At 33.9% G+C, this 18,260-nt stretch overlaps 1 protein-coding gene across 3 annotated transcripts in view; it reads left to right on the top strand.

Moving 5' to 3' along the window:
* SS18 (SS18 subunit of BAF chromatin remodeling complex) overlaps positions 1 to 17,363 on the top strand; it is a 56,229-nt gene extending 38,866 nt beyond the window's left edge. Inside the window, exons 7-11 of one of the 3 annotated variants that reach the window (XM_010969026.3) lie at positions 261 to 365; positions 3,228 to 3,320; positions 4,030 to 4,152; positions 6,603 to 6,736; positions 15,583 to 17,363. In XM_010969026.3, coding sequence (XP_010967328.1) covers positions 261 to 365; positions 3,228 to 3,320; positions 4,030 to 4,152; positions 6,603 to 6,736; positions 15,583 to 15,609 — 482 coding nt within the window. In that variant the 3' untranslated portion in view covers positions 15,610 to 17,363. The remainder of the gene's footprint in view (positions 1 to 260; positions 366 to 3,227; positions 3,321 to 4,029; positions 4,153 to 6,602; positions 6,737 to 15,582) is intronic. The other 2 variants (XM_010969027.2, XM_045505916.2) reach the window with 2 other exon arrangements.
* The last annotated feature ends 897 nt before the right edge of the window (positions 17,364 to 18,260 follow it).

The following is an 18,260-nucleotide window of genomic DNA, read 5'->3' as shown; positions in this document are numbered from 1 at the left end:
TTTGTTTTTTTGAGTTGGTATTGTTTAATATTGCATGTATAGTCTTAACATTATTAATTCTTGTGAAATGTGGTGTGTGGTGCTGCTGTGTTTTTATGTATGTGTGTATATAAGAACAGTTAAAAGTCTCTAAAACGCCAGAGCTTTGGGAGGGGAATCAACAGCTGAGAAATAATCTCTCCTAACATGAGATTAGAAAGAAAGCCTTTGATGACATAGAGAACAAGTTATTTACATCTTGACTGGTTGTGGTTTTTCAGGCCCACCACAGCAGTACTCAGGCCAGGAAGACTATTATGGGGACCAATACAGTCATGGTGGACAAGGTCCTCCAGAAGGCATGAACCAGCAATATTACCCTGATGGTAATCTCTCCTAATGTTACCTTTCCCATTTTCTGTCCCTGCCCAGTATTAATGTAGGTAACTACTCAAAACATTTCAATGAGAATGAAGAAACTAACAATATGTTTCTTCCATATTTAGAAACACTTCAGTAATCTAAAGCATCAGTGGTAGCATTAATTTATAATCTATTTTAAAATATATTTTGTTTAGATATTCTACATTAGTACCATCAGGAATTATGTTCTGTCACTGGAATCCTTTCTTATATGAAAAAGGATCCTTTTGTATTTGGAATTGTTCATTTGAACCAGAAAAGCAAGTGTTACTGATTTACTTTTTTAAATAACGGCTTTATTGAGCTAATTCATATACCATAAAGTTTACCCATCAGTTTACTTGTATGCATTGTATAAATAAGAAAAGAATATTGTTCTTGAGTATTTTTCCAAGTTTCATCACATTAGTTAATGTTGCATACATCTCAAAGAACTGTGGTTTCTGTACATCAGCATTTGCATTTGGGAAAGATTTTGGAAGTTAAATTATATGCATAATAAGGCTGTTTATAGAGTTAGTAGAACAGAAAGGTATTTGGAAACCAGATTTTAATTTTAGTTATTTAGTTTAACGGTATTTTTATTTTTTAGTGGGAAGGTGGCTTGTGAAAAAGTGGTCAGTAAAAGATGTACTACTGTACTTAGTATTAATCCAAGCATACAAGTAGGCTTTGACAATGCAGTTCTTTCAATTTTCCTGTATGTTTGGAAATTCTATGATATAGCATTGAAGAAAACATAATCCAAACAGATAAAATGGATCAATTAGAGGTAGTTATTCACATTATAAAATGATTTGTCTTGTCTGGAAGGATTTGCCAAAATCTTCATTTATATTAATCTCCCTTGATGTAATTAAGGTAACCTGCTTAGCACAAACTTGAGGAAACTAAGAACTTGCAGCTAAGGTGTTGGGACCATTTGACTAGAAGCTCATATAAGCTAGCAACAAGGTGTAATTTGATATATTTAAAAAATCATTTTGTCTGCTCTTTTTTGTCAGTGTGTAAAGCATAGGTGGTGTAAGGACACTGGCTTTTTTCTGCAGAAATTCTTCCCATACAGGCAGAGCACTCACTCACCTGTAGAATTCTGCATACAAAGTACATGTTTGTTAGTGGTAATGATATGTATGGATAATTCTGGTTAGAAAACAACATATTTTTTAAAATCTGTTTTTCTTGCCCTGAATTGTTCAGAATGTTTTTTTTTTCCCTTTCACATGTAGACATTGTATTAAGTTCTTTTTAAGTAAAAACTTTAGCTACATTTATCGACTATCAATATTTAAAAGAAATGAAATCTAGGTTGTTAAATATTATACATTAGGAAGGCTGCTGATTATAAATGTTTAATTTTTAAAATACATTTTAAGTAATTGAGTTGAATTTAACACTGTTATTTTTATTTTCGTCCTGAGTATTTCCTGAAATGTGAAATTTATATTGTTTTAAATATGAACTTTCTGTCCAAAATGTTATTTTTCTAAATAGCAGAACTTTAAGGATGCTATAAATAATTCGTTTTATTACATCATGGAATTTTAAAATTTAAGTGGTGTCATTTTTGCATAGGCGTACATTAATATATTTGTCTGACATTTACATAGAGTATTTATTCCATTGATAACAGCAGTTAATTTTCTTCAATAGCATTGGATGTTTTCTTATTATGCTTAGATACTTATACCAGTAAATGTGTAGATTAGGGGTTGGCAAACTTTTTTTCTTAAAGGGCCAGGGAGTAAATATTTTAGTCTTTGCAAGTCATACGGTCTCAGTCTCAACTACTGAACTCTTGTTATAAGCATGGAAACAGCTATAGAAAATATGAACGGGTGTGACTGTGTTCCAGTGAAACTCTTTACAAAAACAGGCCACTGGCTGTATTCAGACTGCAGGCATAGTTTGCCAATCTGTAATGTAGGTGTTTATGAGGTGGCTTGCGAACACTGGAATACTAGAGCAATGAGTATCACGTTTATTCATAACTATATTCCTCCTTCCTTAATTAGGTTTTCTTCTAAAATTTAGTTAGATTTTAGCAAACTGAAAGGTTATTTCTTGCAATTTCTTTGAGCAACTTAGCAAAAAGGACTAGAGTGTTGATTTCATCAAAGTCTAGTCATCTTGCAGGTGTAATTTATCATGCTTTAAAATTAAAGGTGTACTCTTAGCACTTAACACAGTATTAATTTTGTGAAGGTGCATGTTTGTGATACTCTAGATGTATTTTCTAAAAGCTCCTAGAATGGCAGCATTAAAGCAATATATTTTTGCATCTGAAAATACTTTGAGGTACATATACTCTAAGCAAGTTAACATAAAATGTGAAAAGTTTGTTTCAGTTTCTTTCAGGGGAAAAAAACTTATGGAGCTCTTTTATATTTTGCATTGTTTTAGCATATGCTGTGAAATTGTCGACCAACAGAACAGGTGTTTTACAAAATATGATAATTGCTTCCTTTGTTCATTCTAATTTAATTCAAGTTATTTACATGTGAAAGGCCTAAATGCTTTCATTCACTTTTTTTTAAAAAAAAATGGAAGATAAAGTTTTTTTCCCTCCTTGATGAGGATTATCAGAGTTAAGGCTAAGTGTAATGTTTCTAAAACTGTTTTTTGCTTTAAAAAAATTTGCACGTTATCTCGATATGAAAACAATCACATTTGGTAAATATTTGGCTAATGCAATTGAAATTATTTTTTATGTATTTCCATTTCTTTTTCTTTTTTTCAGTTTTATCTGAAAGTTTAACTATATTTAGGGTTTTTCACTCAGTGGCCATTAACGTTTCTTCCTGTCTCTTGTCGAATTGATGTAGGTCATAATGATTACGGTTATCAGCAACCGTCGTATCCTGAACAAGGCTACGATAGGCCTTATGAGGATTCCTCACAACATTACTACGAAGGAGGTATCTATATACCTTCACACACATCCACATATATATCCCCTTCTACAGGAACGAAAATTCTTGCATAAGACAACTTCTACCCACGCAAAGCTCTTGTAGAATACTAGTTGCTGGCTGTCTTGAAAGTTACAGGGAGCCTAGAACAATCAAAATAATTTCCTTACAAATATTTAAAATGTATAACCATGACTTGCCATTTCTAACAAAAATAAAAAGACTAAAACATTTTAAAATAATTTTTTCCTCAGTGGAAATTTTCTATTTGAACATAAATCCATCAATCCAATTTTTTTTCTTGTGTGTGTTTACATATGTATAATTTACACATAAGTATAGTGCCTTTAGGAAACAGCTTGCTGATCTTGTGTAGCTAGTGTGTGCTCTTGTAGCTGTCTTTAATTTTGTCTTTTTTATTTTATTTAGCATAGTCATGATCTTATGACTGTGATGTTCCAGTAAATGTAATGCTCGTATGGCAGAGACGCTGAAAATGCTGCAGTTCAACCTTGCAAAATTGGCTTTAACTGCAGTTTGTTTGGCCGAAACCCTTCTGTTTGGTTTGAGTTTTTTTCTTTGTTTTGTTAACTTTTAAAATCAATATGGCATTTCATTTTGTTCTTGTGTTCTTGGCTATGCATCTTAGAAGAAAAAAAGTTAATTAAGCAAACTTCTCAGTTTTTTTTTCCCCTCTTCTCCAATTACCCTGTAGGAAACTCACAGTATGGCCAACAGCAAGATGCTTACCAAGGACCACCTCCCCAGCAGGGATATCCACCCCAGCAGCAGCAGTACCCCGGGCAGCAGGGCTATCCAGGGCAGCAGCAGGGCTACGGTAACAGCTTACTGCAGTTTATTTTTGTCGCCAAAAGAATGTGATCATTGCTTTTTTAAAATATGGAAGTGGATAGTTAATGTTTATTTTTCTAAGAATTACCATTTTTGAAAATTCACAATTTTGGCTCAGACTACTACTGGAGTGTTTATTTTAAATGCTGTTGTTAAACTAGTAATCTGTTTAAAAAGAAACATAAACTAGAGGTGTTTCATTGACCAAAGGTAGGGTATGTAGCCATTTAAAGTGAACTCTTAAACCTATTTAGCTTTCATGACCAGCCAGTAGCTTTGTATGTGCTTGAAAAACTGATGAGTTGGGTGATTATTAACAATATCTATATAATCTGCTTGGCAAATTTGTTTCTAAAACCAGTGACTGTTACCATGAAAAATAACACTGACTTTTTAGGTACAAATGAGATCTATTTGGAATACGTAAAGAAAATGTTTTTGTCATTCTCTATTTAAATAGTGTACACACCCGTAGGGGTATATTTATTGCAGATACTGTACCTTACAGAGTTTGGGGGAAATCCAGCAGTCTTTTCTTATTATATATTCACTGTAATATCTACTGTTTGGCTATCTGACTATTGGATAGAGATTAGGGAATGATAAAGACTTGATATCTCAGTCTTCAATTTCAGGCAACAATAACTACTTCAGATGTAGGAAAATACAGTTCCTACCGTAGGAGAAGTAGCTGCTTAATCTGGCATCATCTCTTACTAATATGATCTCTTTTACATCAGTCATGTCTTATTATTTTTATTCATTGGTTTAAGCTCTGCTGTTACTATGGGCACCTCTCTCCACCTATGATAGCAAATCTGAGAACCAGGATCAGGCTGAAATTCTCTTGCACCTTCAACATAAGCATTAAAATTCAGTTAGGTATTGGCAGTCAGGCATTTTCCCCAAAATGATGAGTTCTGATTCCCTAATTCCAGGTATGACTTTAGAAATATTCCACGGATTTCTTGTCTTTACAGAGGGACTTTAGTGGGAGGGTATAGTTCAGTGGTAGTGTGTGTGCTTAGTATGCACAAGGTTCTAGGTTCAGTCCCCAGTACCCCCATTAAAAATAAATAAGTAAACCAAATTACCTCTTTCCTAAAAATGCAATAAAGTACAAGGGAATTTTCTTGCTCTCCTCTCAAATGGCATTTCCATTTCATGACCGTTGAATATTTTGTACATTGAATAAATAGAGTATTCTGATTTTATTGTGTTTGTATGAAAACAAATATGTGGATCAGTCAGGTAAGTTTATTGATTTAAGATAAATATTATTTTCAGTGGAAAGAGAGTAAAAGAAATTTAGTAATTTTGGTTTAAGTAATTAAATACTGTTTTGTCATACATACACCCTAAAGGAGTTATTCCCATTTTGCTTATCTGTAGGCTTCAGGTGTCAAACTTTCTTCTGATAGGAAATTTACAATTTTAATAATTGGATGCATAATAATTAAATAAAGTAGTAGGCTGATGATTTATTTAAGCTTGAAAATTTATGGTTCTATTTGACACCTTTCTCTGCAGTCAGTGGTTTTTATGACAGGTTTTAAATGGCCTTGATAGAAAACATTTAAGTGTCAAGGCTTTTCAGCTTATGCTTTATAAAGCGTTCTTTACAATAGACAATGGCAGAGTCTATGAAACATACATATTTGTTTGGCGAACCAGATTAGTTCCTTGCCATCTCTGGAACTTCAAATCATTCATTTTTATGGGTTAAGTTTTAAAGGTGACTGCTACACAGAATGTAACTTTTGAATCAAGTTTTTTTCATATGCAACCTGTGGTTTTTTGAGTCTTCTAAGCTTCTGTTTGAAAATATTGTGATAGTGAGTTTGTCGTTGCAGAGCATACAGCATTCTTTTGGTGATTCTGAATATAAATCTAGAATGTACATGTAAAATCATTCCTTGTGATTTTTTTCAATGATTGCAAGCATAAATCTTAAGAGTTTACAGCAGTAATTATCACAGATTTCAAAACTTTATTCAGAAACTATTTCAGTATTTTCATTTGAATCTACTTCTTGCTTTTCCTTTTATCTTTTTCCTTGTTTCTTTTTCTTGCTTACGCTGGTTAACTTTCTAGTAGAGATATGAATGAATTTCCTTAACATCATGGAGTTAACCTGCCTTATAACTCCTGGGTCTCTTTTACTCATTTTGACATACAAAATCTTAATGGCTAACACATAGCACCATAGTTACACTGAATCAAAGCCTCTTGGCACATGGTGGTATCCTTACAATAGTCTCACTTATTATAACCTTTGAAATTTATTTCAAAATCATTTGAGAAAAAGCAAGATATCAAACTGTCCTTTTTCGTTTAAATTTGAGAATGTAGTAACGCCTAATTCTAAATCCCTTCCAGAGTTCTAGGACTTACTATATTTGTTCTGGGCTTTTGTTTGTGTTAATTGTTTTGCAGGTCCTTCACAGGGCGGTCCAGGTCCTCAGTATCCTAACTACCCACAGGGACAAGGTCAGCAGTATGGGGGTTACAGACCAGCACAGCCTGGACCACCACAGCCACCACAGCAGAGGCCTTATGGATATGACCAGGTAAGCTCTTCGGCCAGCTGTGCAGTTGCCCTGTTGTTTATTCACTCTTGGTTAGGTTGAATGTTTTTCACTTGAAGATTCATTTTTCCTTCCTCTTGTGTCTTTTTCATAGAATGCTAGCACAGTCAAGCATAGTTGCTATAACATATAAAACATGTCTTATTTCTAGTACCAGCATTCATTCCTAGTCATTCATTCATATTCTCTCTCTAGTCTTTACCCCCCAGGCATACTTTCCTTCGCCGTTCCAAACATCATTTCATGTTCTAAAGCCCCTAATTTCTCTGATTCCCCGCATGCTTATTGCTCAGGACTAAGCACTGACCTGTTGAAATGTGGAGTCCCTCTGAGTCAGTGCTGTTACTAACTCTCATGTTCACGTCAGCGTTTTCGCCACACTTCCTTCACATCCACGGTATTCCTTCTCTTTAAATTCATGCTTAACACGTGTCTCTGTTGCCTCCTTCCATACACATATCTATTAACTCAGGTACTAACAATCTTTCTTTCTCCCCTATTTTCTTTCCTTCTCCTACCTTTAAATATGTAGAAGTGTATCTCATCCTAAGGTGACTGTATTCTCTTGATCCTAGTATTATTAATGCCTTCTTCTCATCACCAAACTTCTCAGATTTGGTAATCTGTACCACAGTCATTGTTTTGTGAATCTCCTCTTACATGCTCTAAATTATATGGTCTATCTTTAATTTTATGTATTCTGATACATGCATAGTGGTATCTCATTGTGCTTTGATTTGCATGTCCCGAAGGACTAATGATGGTGACTGTCTTCTCTTTTGCATATTTTCCATTTATGTATCCTTTTTTCTGAAATACATATTCAAATATTTTGCTCATTTTAAAATGCAGTTATTTTCTAACTATTGAGTATTGAGAGGTCTTATAAATACAAGTCCTTTATCAGATACTTAATTTCAAAAAATATTCTCCATTCTAGCTTGTCCTTTCATTCTCTTAACAGTGTCTTTCAAAGAGAAGAACCTCAAAATTTTTATGAAGTCCAATTTATCAGTTTTTTCTCTTATAGATCATTCTTTGGTATCATATGTAAGAAATCTTTACCACGGTCAAAAGATTTTCTTCTCTGCTTTCTTCTAGCAGGTTTTTAGGCTTTTCATTTAAGTCTATGATCCATTTTGATTAATCTTCATATGTAGTGCGAATTGAAGTTAGCATGGTTTTTCCTTTCCCTTTCATTTATCTTCCCCCAATTAGAAACTCCAATAGCTTATTATCTCAATACCATTTGTTGAAAAGACTACCCTTTCTCCACTGAATTGTCTACTTGAACCTTTGCCAAAAATCATTTGTCCATAAAGGCATCTATTTCTGGACTCTTCTATTACATTGTTCTATTTATCTGTTTTTATGCCAGTACCACATTGTCTTTTTTATAGTTTTGTAGTAAGTCTTAAAATCAGGTGTCTTCCAATTTTGTTCTTTTTCAAAGTCGTTTAGGCATTTTAAGTATTATGCATTTCCATATGAAGTTTAGAGTCAGCTTCTCAGTGTCTACAAAAAAGCCTATGAGATTTTTATTGGAAACACCTTATAGATCAATTGGAAATTGATCCCTTGTTTGGAAATTGACTCAGTAAATCAGTTTGGAGAGAACCGGTATCTTTACATGATGTCAGTATGCTGTCCAACCTATGAATGTGGAAGATGTCCCTTAAAGATGTTTTTTCATTAGTGTTACGTAGTTTTCAGTGTACAGGTCTTACACAGCTTCTGTCAGGTTTATATTTAAAGTATTTTGTATTTTTTTTGATACTGTTACAAATTTCTTAAAAATGTGAATTTCCATTTGTTGCTGGTTATATACAAATGTAATTTATTTTTGTATATTGGTATTTTCTCAAATTACTAATCTTTGTTATTATTTCTATTTTGTAGAATTCCTATTTTGTAGATTCCTCCAAAATTTCTAACGGAAATCATGTTGTCTATAAGTAAAGACCATTTCTTCCTTCCCAGCCTGAATGCTTTCTTCTCCCTTCCATTTGTCTTCCCCCAGCTAGAAACTCCAATACAATGTTGAATAGAAATTTTGAGAGTGGACATCTTTTGTCTTATTCCTGACCTTTGGGGGAAAGCATTTAGCCTTTCAGCCTCATATAAGATGTTGTAAGGTTTTCGTGGATGTTCTTTATCAGGTGGAGGTTGTTGCCTGGATCCCTAGTTTGCTGAGAATTTTTATCAGGAATGAATTTTGAGATTTGTCAAATGATTTTTCCTTATCTATTGAAGAATCATAGCTTTCCTTTTTTAGTTTATTAGTGTGTCAAATTATATTATTTGGTTTTCAAATTTTAATTCAACCTTGCATACCTTGGATACATCTCACTTGGTCATGGTGTGTTATCCTTTTTATATGTTGTTGGATTTGATCAGCTAAAATTTTAAGAATTTTTGCATCTATCATCATGAAGGATATTTCTGTTCTGGCTGGTGGGAATAAACATGATTTCTGTCCCTCTGTGAGCTCAGGTATTGCTTTCTCTAATCCTGCTGGGTGTTTCTTTCCCCAGTCTTGGGTGTTTTCCTTGCATGCATTTGCATATCCGTACTATGCTGAATACTCAAAAGATTTCCTCTGCAGATCTCCACAGTTCTCTTTCTGTGCATTTCTTTCTTCTCTGGTAGTGTGTCCTGTGATCTCTAACTCCTTTTTCTCTCTTCAGACTCTTAAGCTTTATCTCCTTAACTCAGACTCAGCCTCAGTCCCCCTCCATGCAGTTCAGCATGGAAACTCTCAGTGCAGTAAGATACGATAATCAGAGCACATTCCTTGTTTGTTTCCCATTTCTCATATATTGTTGTCCTTTGTTACCTTCTGTCCTGTGTTCTGAATACGATTATTTCATATATTTTGTGTAGTTCTTGCTTTTTTGAGGCTGGAGCGTAAATTAGTCTTGACTGGAAGCATACTTTTTTAACAGACTTTTTTTCAGCAGTTTTAGGTTCACAGCAAAATTGAGAAGAAAGTACAGAGTTCCCGTATACTCCCTACCCCTGCACATGCGTAGCCTATTCCATTTTCAGCATCCCACTCCACAGTAGTACATTTGTTACGACCAGTGAGCCTACTTGCATTGACAGATCACATTCATCCCAGGTCTATAATTTACATGATGGTTCAGTCTTGGTGGTGTGCATTCTGTGGGTTTTGACAAATGTATAATTACATGTATCCACCATTATAACATCATACAGAATAGCTTCATTCCCCCAAAAATTCTCTGTGCCCACCCCCTTCTTGCCTCTCTCCTCCCTAACTCCTGGCAACCACTGATCTTCATAGTTTGCTTTTTTCAGAATGTGATATACTTTGAATCCTGTAGTATGTAGCCTTTTCAGATTGGCTTATCACTTAATAATAAGCATTTAAAGTCTTCTCATGGCTTGATAACATACTTCTTTTTACAATTGAATAATAGCCCATTTGTTTATACATTCATTTATTGAAAGACATCTTGGTTGCTTTCAAGTTTTGGAGGTTAGAAATGAAGCTGCTATAAATTTCCATGTGCAGTTTTTTGTGTGGGCATAGATTTCAGCTTATTTGGATAGGTGCTAAGAAGTGAGCATAATTAGTGAATTTTATGATGAATATGTTTAATTTTGTAAGAAACTGCCAAACTATCTTCCATAGTGGCGGTACCATTTTGCATTCTCAACCAGCAATGAATGAGAGTTCCTGTCACTCCATATCCTCATCAGCATTTAATGTCAGTGTTCACAATTTTGGCCATACCAGTATATGTGTAGTGACACCTTACGGTTATTTTATTTTCCATTTCCCCAGTGACATGTGATGTTGGACATCTTTTCATATGCTTGTTTGCCATTGTTATATCTTCTTTGGTGAGGTGTCTGTTCAGGTCTTTGGCTCAGTTTTTAATTGGGTTGTTCATTTTCTTATTGTTTAGTTTTAAGAGTTCTTTGTACATTTTAGATAACAGTCCTTATCGGACGTATCTTTTACAAATGCTGCCTTGTTTTCTTGATTTGTCTTCCCATTTTCTTGACATTGCCATTTGCAGAGGAGAAAATTTTAATTTTAATGAAGTCTAGCTTAGCAGTTATTTTTTTCATGGATTATGCCTTTGGTGTTGTAGCTATAAAGTCATTGCCAAACTCAAGGTCAACTATGTTTTCTCTTATGTTATCTTATAGTTTTATAGTTTTGTATTTTTACACTTAGATCTATGATTTTATTTGAGTTAATTTTTCTGAAGGGTGTTAAGATCTGTGTCTAGATTCATTTTCTGGTATGTGGATGTCTAGTTTTTCTAGCACCATTTGTTGAACAGGACTATCTTTGCACTATTGTATTACCTTTGCTGCGTTCCAAAGACCAGTTGTTATATTTATGTGGGTCTATTTCTGGGCTGTCGATTCTCTTCTGTTGATCTTTTTTTCTGTTCTTTCACCAGTGCCACACTGTCTCGATTGCTATAGTAAGTCTTGAACTTGGAATCTGTCGGTCCTCTGATTTTGTTCTTCTCCTCCAATATTGTATGGCTAGTCTGGGTCTTCTGCCTCTCCATATAAATTTAGAATCATTTTATCAATATCTAAAAATAACTTACGTGGATTTTGATTGGGATTGTGTTGAATCTTTAGATTCAAGTTGGGAAGAACTGACATCTCGACAGTATTGATTTTCCTGTCCATGAACACAGACATCTCTACCTTTATTTAGTTCTTTGATTTTTAGTTTTCCTCATATAGATCTATATATATTTTGTTAGACTTACACCTAAGTATTTCATTTTGGGGGGTGCTTATGTAAATGGTATTATTGAATTTGAAATTTTTAATTTCAAATTCCACTTGTTCATTGCTGGTATATAGAGGAAAGTGATTGAATTCTGTATGTTAACCTTGTATCCTGCAACGTTGCTTATTAGTTTTAGGAGTGTTTTGTTGATTCTTTGGGATTTTCTACCTAGACAATCATGTCACCTGCAAAGAGTTTTATTTCTTTCCCAAACTGTTTACCTTTATTTCCTTATACCATTGCATAAGCTAGGAATTTCAGTACAATGTTGAAAAGGAGTGGTGTGAGGGAACATCCTTGCCTTGTTCCTGATTTTAGCAGGAAAGTTTCATTAAGTGTGACATTAGATGTTTTTATGTTTCAGCATACTATTTATCTCCTTGTGACAGATTGTGTAATTACTGTTTGTTGTCATACTCTCTTCCCCTAGAATGTCAGTTCTTTTAAGACATCACCGTGTCTTGTTTTTATCACTGTTGAGTTGCCATCACCTAGTAGAATATACCAAGTAGTCAATAAATATTGGTAAATAAATACAGATAAATGAATAAATAAGGCATTCACTTCCTAAATTTGAATGGTAATCATAATACAGAAAGAAAGAAGCCCCTAGAAAGTATTGTGACAGAATAATTTTAAGACTTTTTATCTGATTAGATGAATGAAAGAAAGAAATTTAAAGGTATCGCTCAGGTGTCTAGTCTGGGGACTCTTGTCATTCCACGCACTCTCTCTAGACAGTCTCATTTACTCACATGGTTTCAGTTTACCATGCTGCTGACTCTCAAATCGCTAGTTCTAGTCTGACTTACCTTTTCTGAAAATCAGATGCCTAGTAGATGTCTCCACTTAGATGTATCATATCAGTTTCACATAATCAAAACATTCATAATTTTTGTATGTAATTATGTATGTAATTTTTGTATTTTTGTGTTCTCTACCAGGGAGAGGGGTGTTGTTACCACACTAGAGTGCCAAGTGCCACATTTGACATTTAAGTCTTTCTCCCTCTCCCTTTCTCCATCTAATAAATGACAAAATCTTATTAATCTGAATTCCTTAAACATTCTTGAATCCATCCACTTCTCTCTAACCACTGTCTTATCTTTGTTTAGACCATTAACATCTCCTAACTTCATCATGGGATGAAGGATCCTCCCGCGCTGTCCTCTTTCCTCCTTTCCCATTCATTCTTTACTCTCTGGAAAGAGGAATTTTGTAATTACAAGGAAACTTAGAGAGTTGGAGTGATTTTTACCCAGGATGACAGAGGTAGGAAGTAGTCAAGCTGGATGGCAGATTCTGAGTGACTGGAGACCCCAGTGACTAGACCCTTCACTGTACCGTGCTGTCTCCAGTCGTATCAGTGAATAAGTAGTTCAGTTTGCAGAGCCTTTTCATGCTTTTCTTCTTGAATAACTTTTTGAAGCAGGGATTATAATTACCCTCACTTGTGAGTTGAAAAAATCAAGAAAGAGAAGATAGGTAATTTGTCTCAAGGACAAGAAACTGTTAAGTGGGAGAGTTAGAACTAGAAATTGATTTCTGGCTCCAAAACCCATGCTTTGCTAATGGTTGCAAATATACAGTATTTTGTGATTTGATTTTGTCATAGTGAATTGATCAAGTGTGGGTCAAGTTACTTAAATTCTCAGCGCTTCAATTTCTTCTCCTATAAATGGATGAGGGACATCCCATTTGTCCAACAGATGGACCAAAAGCACTTATTACGGTGTTTGACACATGGTAAGGTCTTAGTAATTGAGATATATTAAGAGTTAACTATTATTTATATTACCCAGACTTCTTATTTCCATTACTTCAAGCTCTGTGTTCCCAAATAATTAATAGCTTCTACTTTTCATTATTTTGTATTCTTCCTTACTCTCCAATACCCTAAGCATTCTTTACCTATTTCTTCTCCATACTTTTGCTTTAGCTATTTCTTCCTTTTGAATTGCCCCTGTTTCTTTAATCTGCTATTCAAATTTTACTATTTTCTTAAGGCTCTCACAGTCTCTGAAATACTTTTCAAATTATTCTAGCTGTGCTAATCTTTCATTTCTGAACTTTTGTACAACTTGTTCTATAATTGCACTTTATAAGTCACTTCACTGTTTTTCTAATTTATTATGGTAATGAGTGTATAATATTTGCTCAATAAATGTTTGTAATTGCTTAAGTATAATATTTGGCATACATTATTGAAGAAGTCTTAATGTGTCAGGCTCTTTTCAGTACTTGGGGCATAAACATGGATGAGACCTAGTTCCTATCACCAAGTAATTTATAATATAGTAGATAAATTGTAGCTTCTGTTTATATATCACACCAGTTCTTGACCTCTCTTCTGTTTTCACATCATTCATAATATGTACACGTTCATTATTAATATCTTGTTACACACTTTCACTAGGGGAGCATTTCCTTCCAGCACTGAGACTTGCTGATTTATAATGTTTAAAAGCCCTTTCTCATGTCTTCTCTTATTTAAGTGTCCTAACAAACAAATAAGACAGGAGCTAGTATAACCATAAACAGAACGAAAATTGAGATCCAGAGATAGCAATGTCACAGTTCCACATTGTAAGTAAGAATCTGACTCTCAAAGAGCTTTTGTTAGACTTGAATAAAAAGTTAACAATAGAGTTGGGACTTAAACTCAGCTTTAAGTATTTGGATAATCTGACAACTGAATAGTAAGTTCCTGTATGCTAAGCATTTCTTAATTTAAACTTTGTGTTATAGGAATTTTTAAACAAAGACAACAAGGAGGAGTATTATGAATCCCTATGTACCCACCAGCCAACTTCAACAGTTAGCAGCATTTTACCTGTGTTGCTTTATATACCTCCCATGCTATTTTGAGTATTTTAAAGCAAATCCTACTCACAAATGTTTCAAGATGAGCATTGACTTTAAATTTTTCTGAATATAATTATGTACAATACATTGATACTTTTAAATACCTTAATTCTATTTATAGTTCATTATTCCATTAGATATATAGTGATATTTAACAGATTTTTAAGTATATCTATTTCTATGGAAATGTAAACTTTTAGGGTACTAGTTCTTATACAGGAGGATTTCAATTCTAGAATGCTTTTTTGATAAAAAATCATTAATGTGACTTGGAGGGGGGATATTTAGCCAGAGGAAACGATTAGATGATTTTGTGCTTCCAATGAGTACTGTTTTGGGGAAATTAAGTGCTTTTATGAGCATTTATTTTAAAAGCATTTAAGACAGTTTTGTTAAAAGAATTTTTTTTTTTTTCCTGTTATGTCTCTTTTTCCTCTACCTCTCTTCTCTTTTGGAAGAAAAGATGTTCCTTCTCTTCTCCAAAAGCTAGCTTTAACAGTTGTATACCGGGCGTTATTTACCTCCCTTGTAGCCTTTTGCTACTTTATTCACAGCCTCTTTATATCTGTACTTTATTTTCTTTCCTTTCCTGTCAGCTTGTAGGCCTTTCAAGTCTACCTTATTAAAAGCAACAAAAGCAAAACAATCTTTCTTTGATTTTATATACCAGCTGCCTGTCTTAATACCTCTGCTGATACCTCATTGGCCTCAGGGAAAGGCCCAAATTCTATAGTGTGGCTAGAAGGTTCTTTTCCCTTTATCTCCCAGATATCTTTCCATCTTTGCTACTTATCCCAAATATCCTTACTGTTAATTCATAAATCATTATAATAATCTAAACAGTCACAAACTTGCTACATTAGCATATGATTTATACACTAATAGACACCATGCCAGAGGTTAGAACCAGAACTTCACTCATTCTTGATCAATTCAGCAAAATTCACCACTTAAATTCCCACTGACAGGTGCTGTACTAGGCTCAAAGACTTTGAAATCCATTTGCAATTGAAGACATTTCAGAGATACTGTGTACCTAAATATACAACAGTTTTTGTGTGTTAGATGTAGTTGCTTTTGTAGTATGGCAATGTTCAGGTTGATTTATAATTTTCTATGCCAGGCTGTCATGGTCAAACTATGATCTAATAATATTTTAAAATTTATCTTTTAGGGACAGTATGGAAATTACCAGCAGTGAAAAGTACTTACATTCCAATAGCCAGTATCTATTAGCAGCCATATTGTCACCTCAGCACTGTGGACACCTCCCTGTGAAGAGACCCTTTCATTCCATCTAGTTTTTGGAAAAACCTTCTGGATAAATGGCTGTTTCATCAGTAAGCAGCCTCTGTGGCTTAGTTATGAAAAGGCTTTAGTAGCTCAAAAATACTCTTGATTTCACATTTCTACTCTAGATGGCAACATTGGACAGAAAATACAATGACATAACCAATTTGCAGTGATTTCGGAACTGTGTTTCAAATGAACTGTTACAGACTGAAAGGTGTGAACAGCTTTGTATGTTTATGAAGGTTAATGGAATTTAATACTTTTCCACAGATTCTTTTGTAAGGGGAAGAGGGAAATGTACACTTTTTACAGCAGCAATATTTTGTATATTATGTTTATTTCATGTGGTGAGTATGCAAGGCGGTACACTGCGCACTGGGCAGAATCAGACACCCTCTGTTAATGGGGATCAGAGCATGGTGGATGCTTGACTATGTTGGTCTCAAATGGTGTTCTGTGAAGATAAAGGTGAGGGAGAAGACAAAGCACACCATATGTCCACTGTTACGTTCTTGAGAGGAAACTCAGATCCTTTTATCTGTTAGATAATCAAGGGCACTGTGATACAGTTTTGAGTAAAAAGACTTTTTTTTTTACAAGCTTTCCAGTTTTGTGGATTAAAACCTTTTTATAAAAGCTCATTTATAATACAGTTTTAAAATGTGAGGCAATAAGAATTACTTCATGTTGGATCTGAAGAATCTTGGTAACAGTTTCATGTAAATGAAGTGATAATCCTCTCCTAAAATAGCAATAACTGAAAATTAAAGTGTTAATTTTACCTTGTTTGAGTAATCAGGGAACTTAGTAAGTAATATCAAAACATTTTATAAATAATATCAAAGAAGAGTCAACATTGATTCAGCAATTTTCTTTTTTAACATTAGAAGGATAATTGGTTTATATATTAGAATAGTTCAGGAGACTTTAAAAACCTTTATTTCAACTTTCTTAACTGGAAATAATGCCATTTATAAAGGAACACTTAAGTTTTCCCCTTTTTTATGTTAATTAATATAACGCAGATGTTTAGGAAAATGCTTGTTGGTGAGGTTCATTCTGATCTGTGTTAAAAGCATAAGGGTGCACCCTAGATCACTTTGTTTATTAGCATGGCACATTTAATCATATTTGAGACTGTCCTGTGCCTGCCTGATTGTTTTAGCTAATTTCAGGAATATTGCATTGGGCAGGAAATCATGCATTGAGAAGTTTATAACCGTAATTATTTAAGCATAATCTGAAAACATCTAGCCCAAAGGTAAGTTGCTATTTTCATCACAGTTGCCTTTGCCCAGGGAATAAGATATGTTCTTTATAATTGAATTGTTTTTTCCCACTTCTAACTGGAAACAAAACAGAAGGGGTGCCATAGATTTGAATAAGCAAAACGTACTGTTCTCACTATACTGTAATCAAAAGGAAGAATTTCAGTGTGTCTCTGTGTGTGTGAAAGAGAGTGTGTGTTTTAAGGTCAGAGTAGGGTTTTTTCCAATGTGGTCAGTAGAAAACAGACATCAAGTTTGAACAGGTAAAGCATGGACAGCCTTATTGTGATTGAAATGTTTATAGGTTCTGTGCCAATTTTCCACCACTGTGTACTTTGTTGCTATTTAAAACTGTATCAACTCTAACAGAAGAATAAATTATTTGCGATTTTAATTTTCTCATTTGTTTCTTTAAATTAGATCTCTTTGACTCTCTTGTTTTGTCTGGAGATTATGCTGTGGGTTTTTTCTATAAGTTAGTCTGGTATAAGCAGACTGTATTTGTATTCTAGGACTTTATCAAAATTCTCTTGTCATGCCCAAGTTAATTAGAATTAACTGTTCAGTAATCAGCATGTTGTGTGGGCTGTTTGTTACAGAATTCTTTCTCTGAAAATGAAGTCCATGAGGCTATAATCAAGATGACTGAATTAGATAAATGAGTTGAGGAGACAAAATTGTACTGAACCCAACCTGGTGTAGATATGTTATCTCATTTGAAATAAGCTCAACTGACATTAAGAAATAATTTGTCTTGCCAGCCCATCTTCTGTTGTCTTATTCTCCTTTTAATGGAAACTAAAATTGCAATTTTAATAAGCAGAATTTCCTCCAGGACTTTCTTCCTGGAGACTAGTGCATCTGCAAGGTTTAATTGTTTTATAACAGTCCTATTTCGTAAAAGTTTCTAATTGGTGGTGACAAAAATTACCTTACTCCTTTGATACCTAGTAAGAATAACTTTACCTGTAGCTTTCTACCAAGTTTGACATTGTCATATTGACTATATGTTCTAAAACTGAATATTTTATTGAAATATATTATAATAAAATACCATCCCATCCCATGAAATTGTAAAAGCAAACTGTACTAAGAGATCAACATTTAAAAATATTTAAGTGTGCTAGTTTAGTTGTTTGAGACTACATTAGTATTTTTCTGTAGAGTTGTGGTGGCAAATTGTTTTTGGTTTTGTTTTTTTTAATGGAATTTTCAAATGTACACCAAAGTGGAGAGAATGGTGTAATGATGCTCATATACCAGAAACTTAACTACTTAGCAACTCATGCCC

This window comes from Camelus bactrianus, chromosome 24 (assembly GCF_048773025.1).
Source record: "Camelus bactrianus isolate YW-2024 breed Bactrian camel chromosome 24, ASM4877302v1, whole genome shotgun sequence".
Lineage (NCBI taxonomy): Eukaryota > Metazoa > Chordata > Mammalia > Artiodactyla > Camelidae > Camelus > Camelus bactrianus.
The sequence above is the reverse complement of the archived record's forward strand: the minus strand, read 5'-3'. Positions and strand labels throughout refer to the sequence as shown.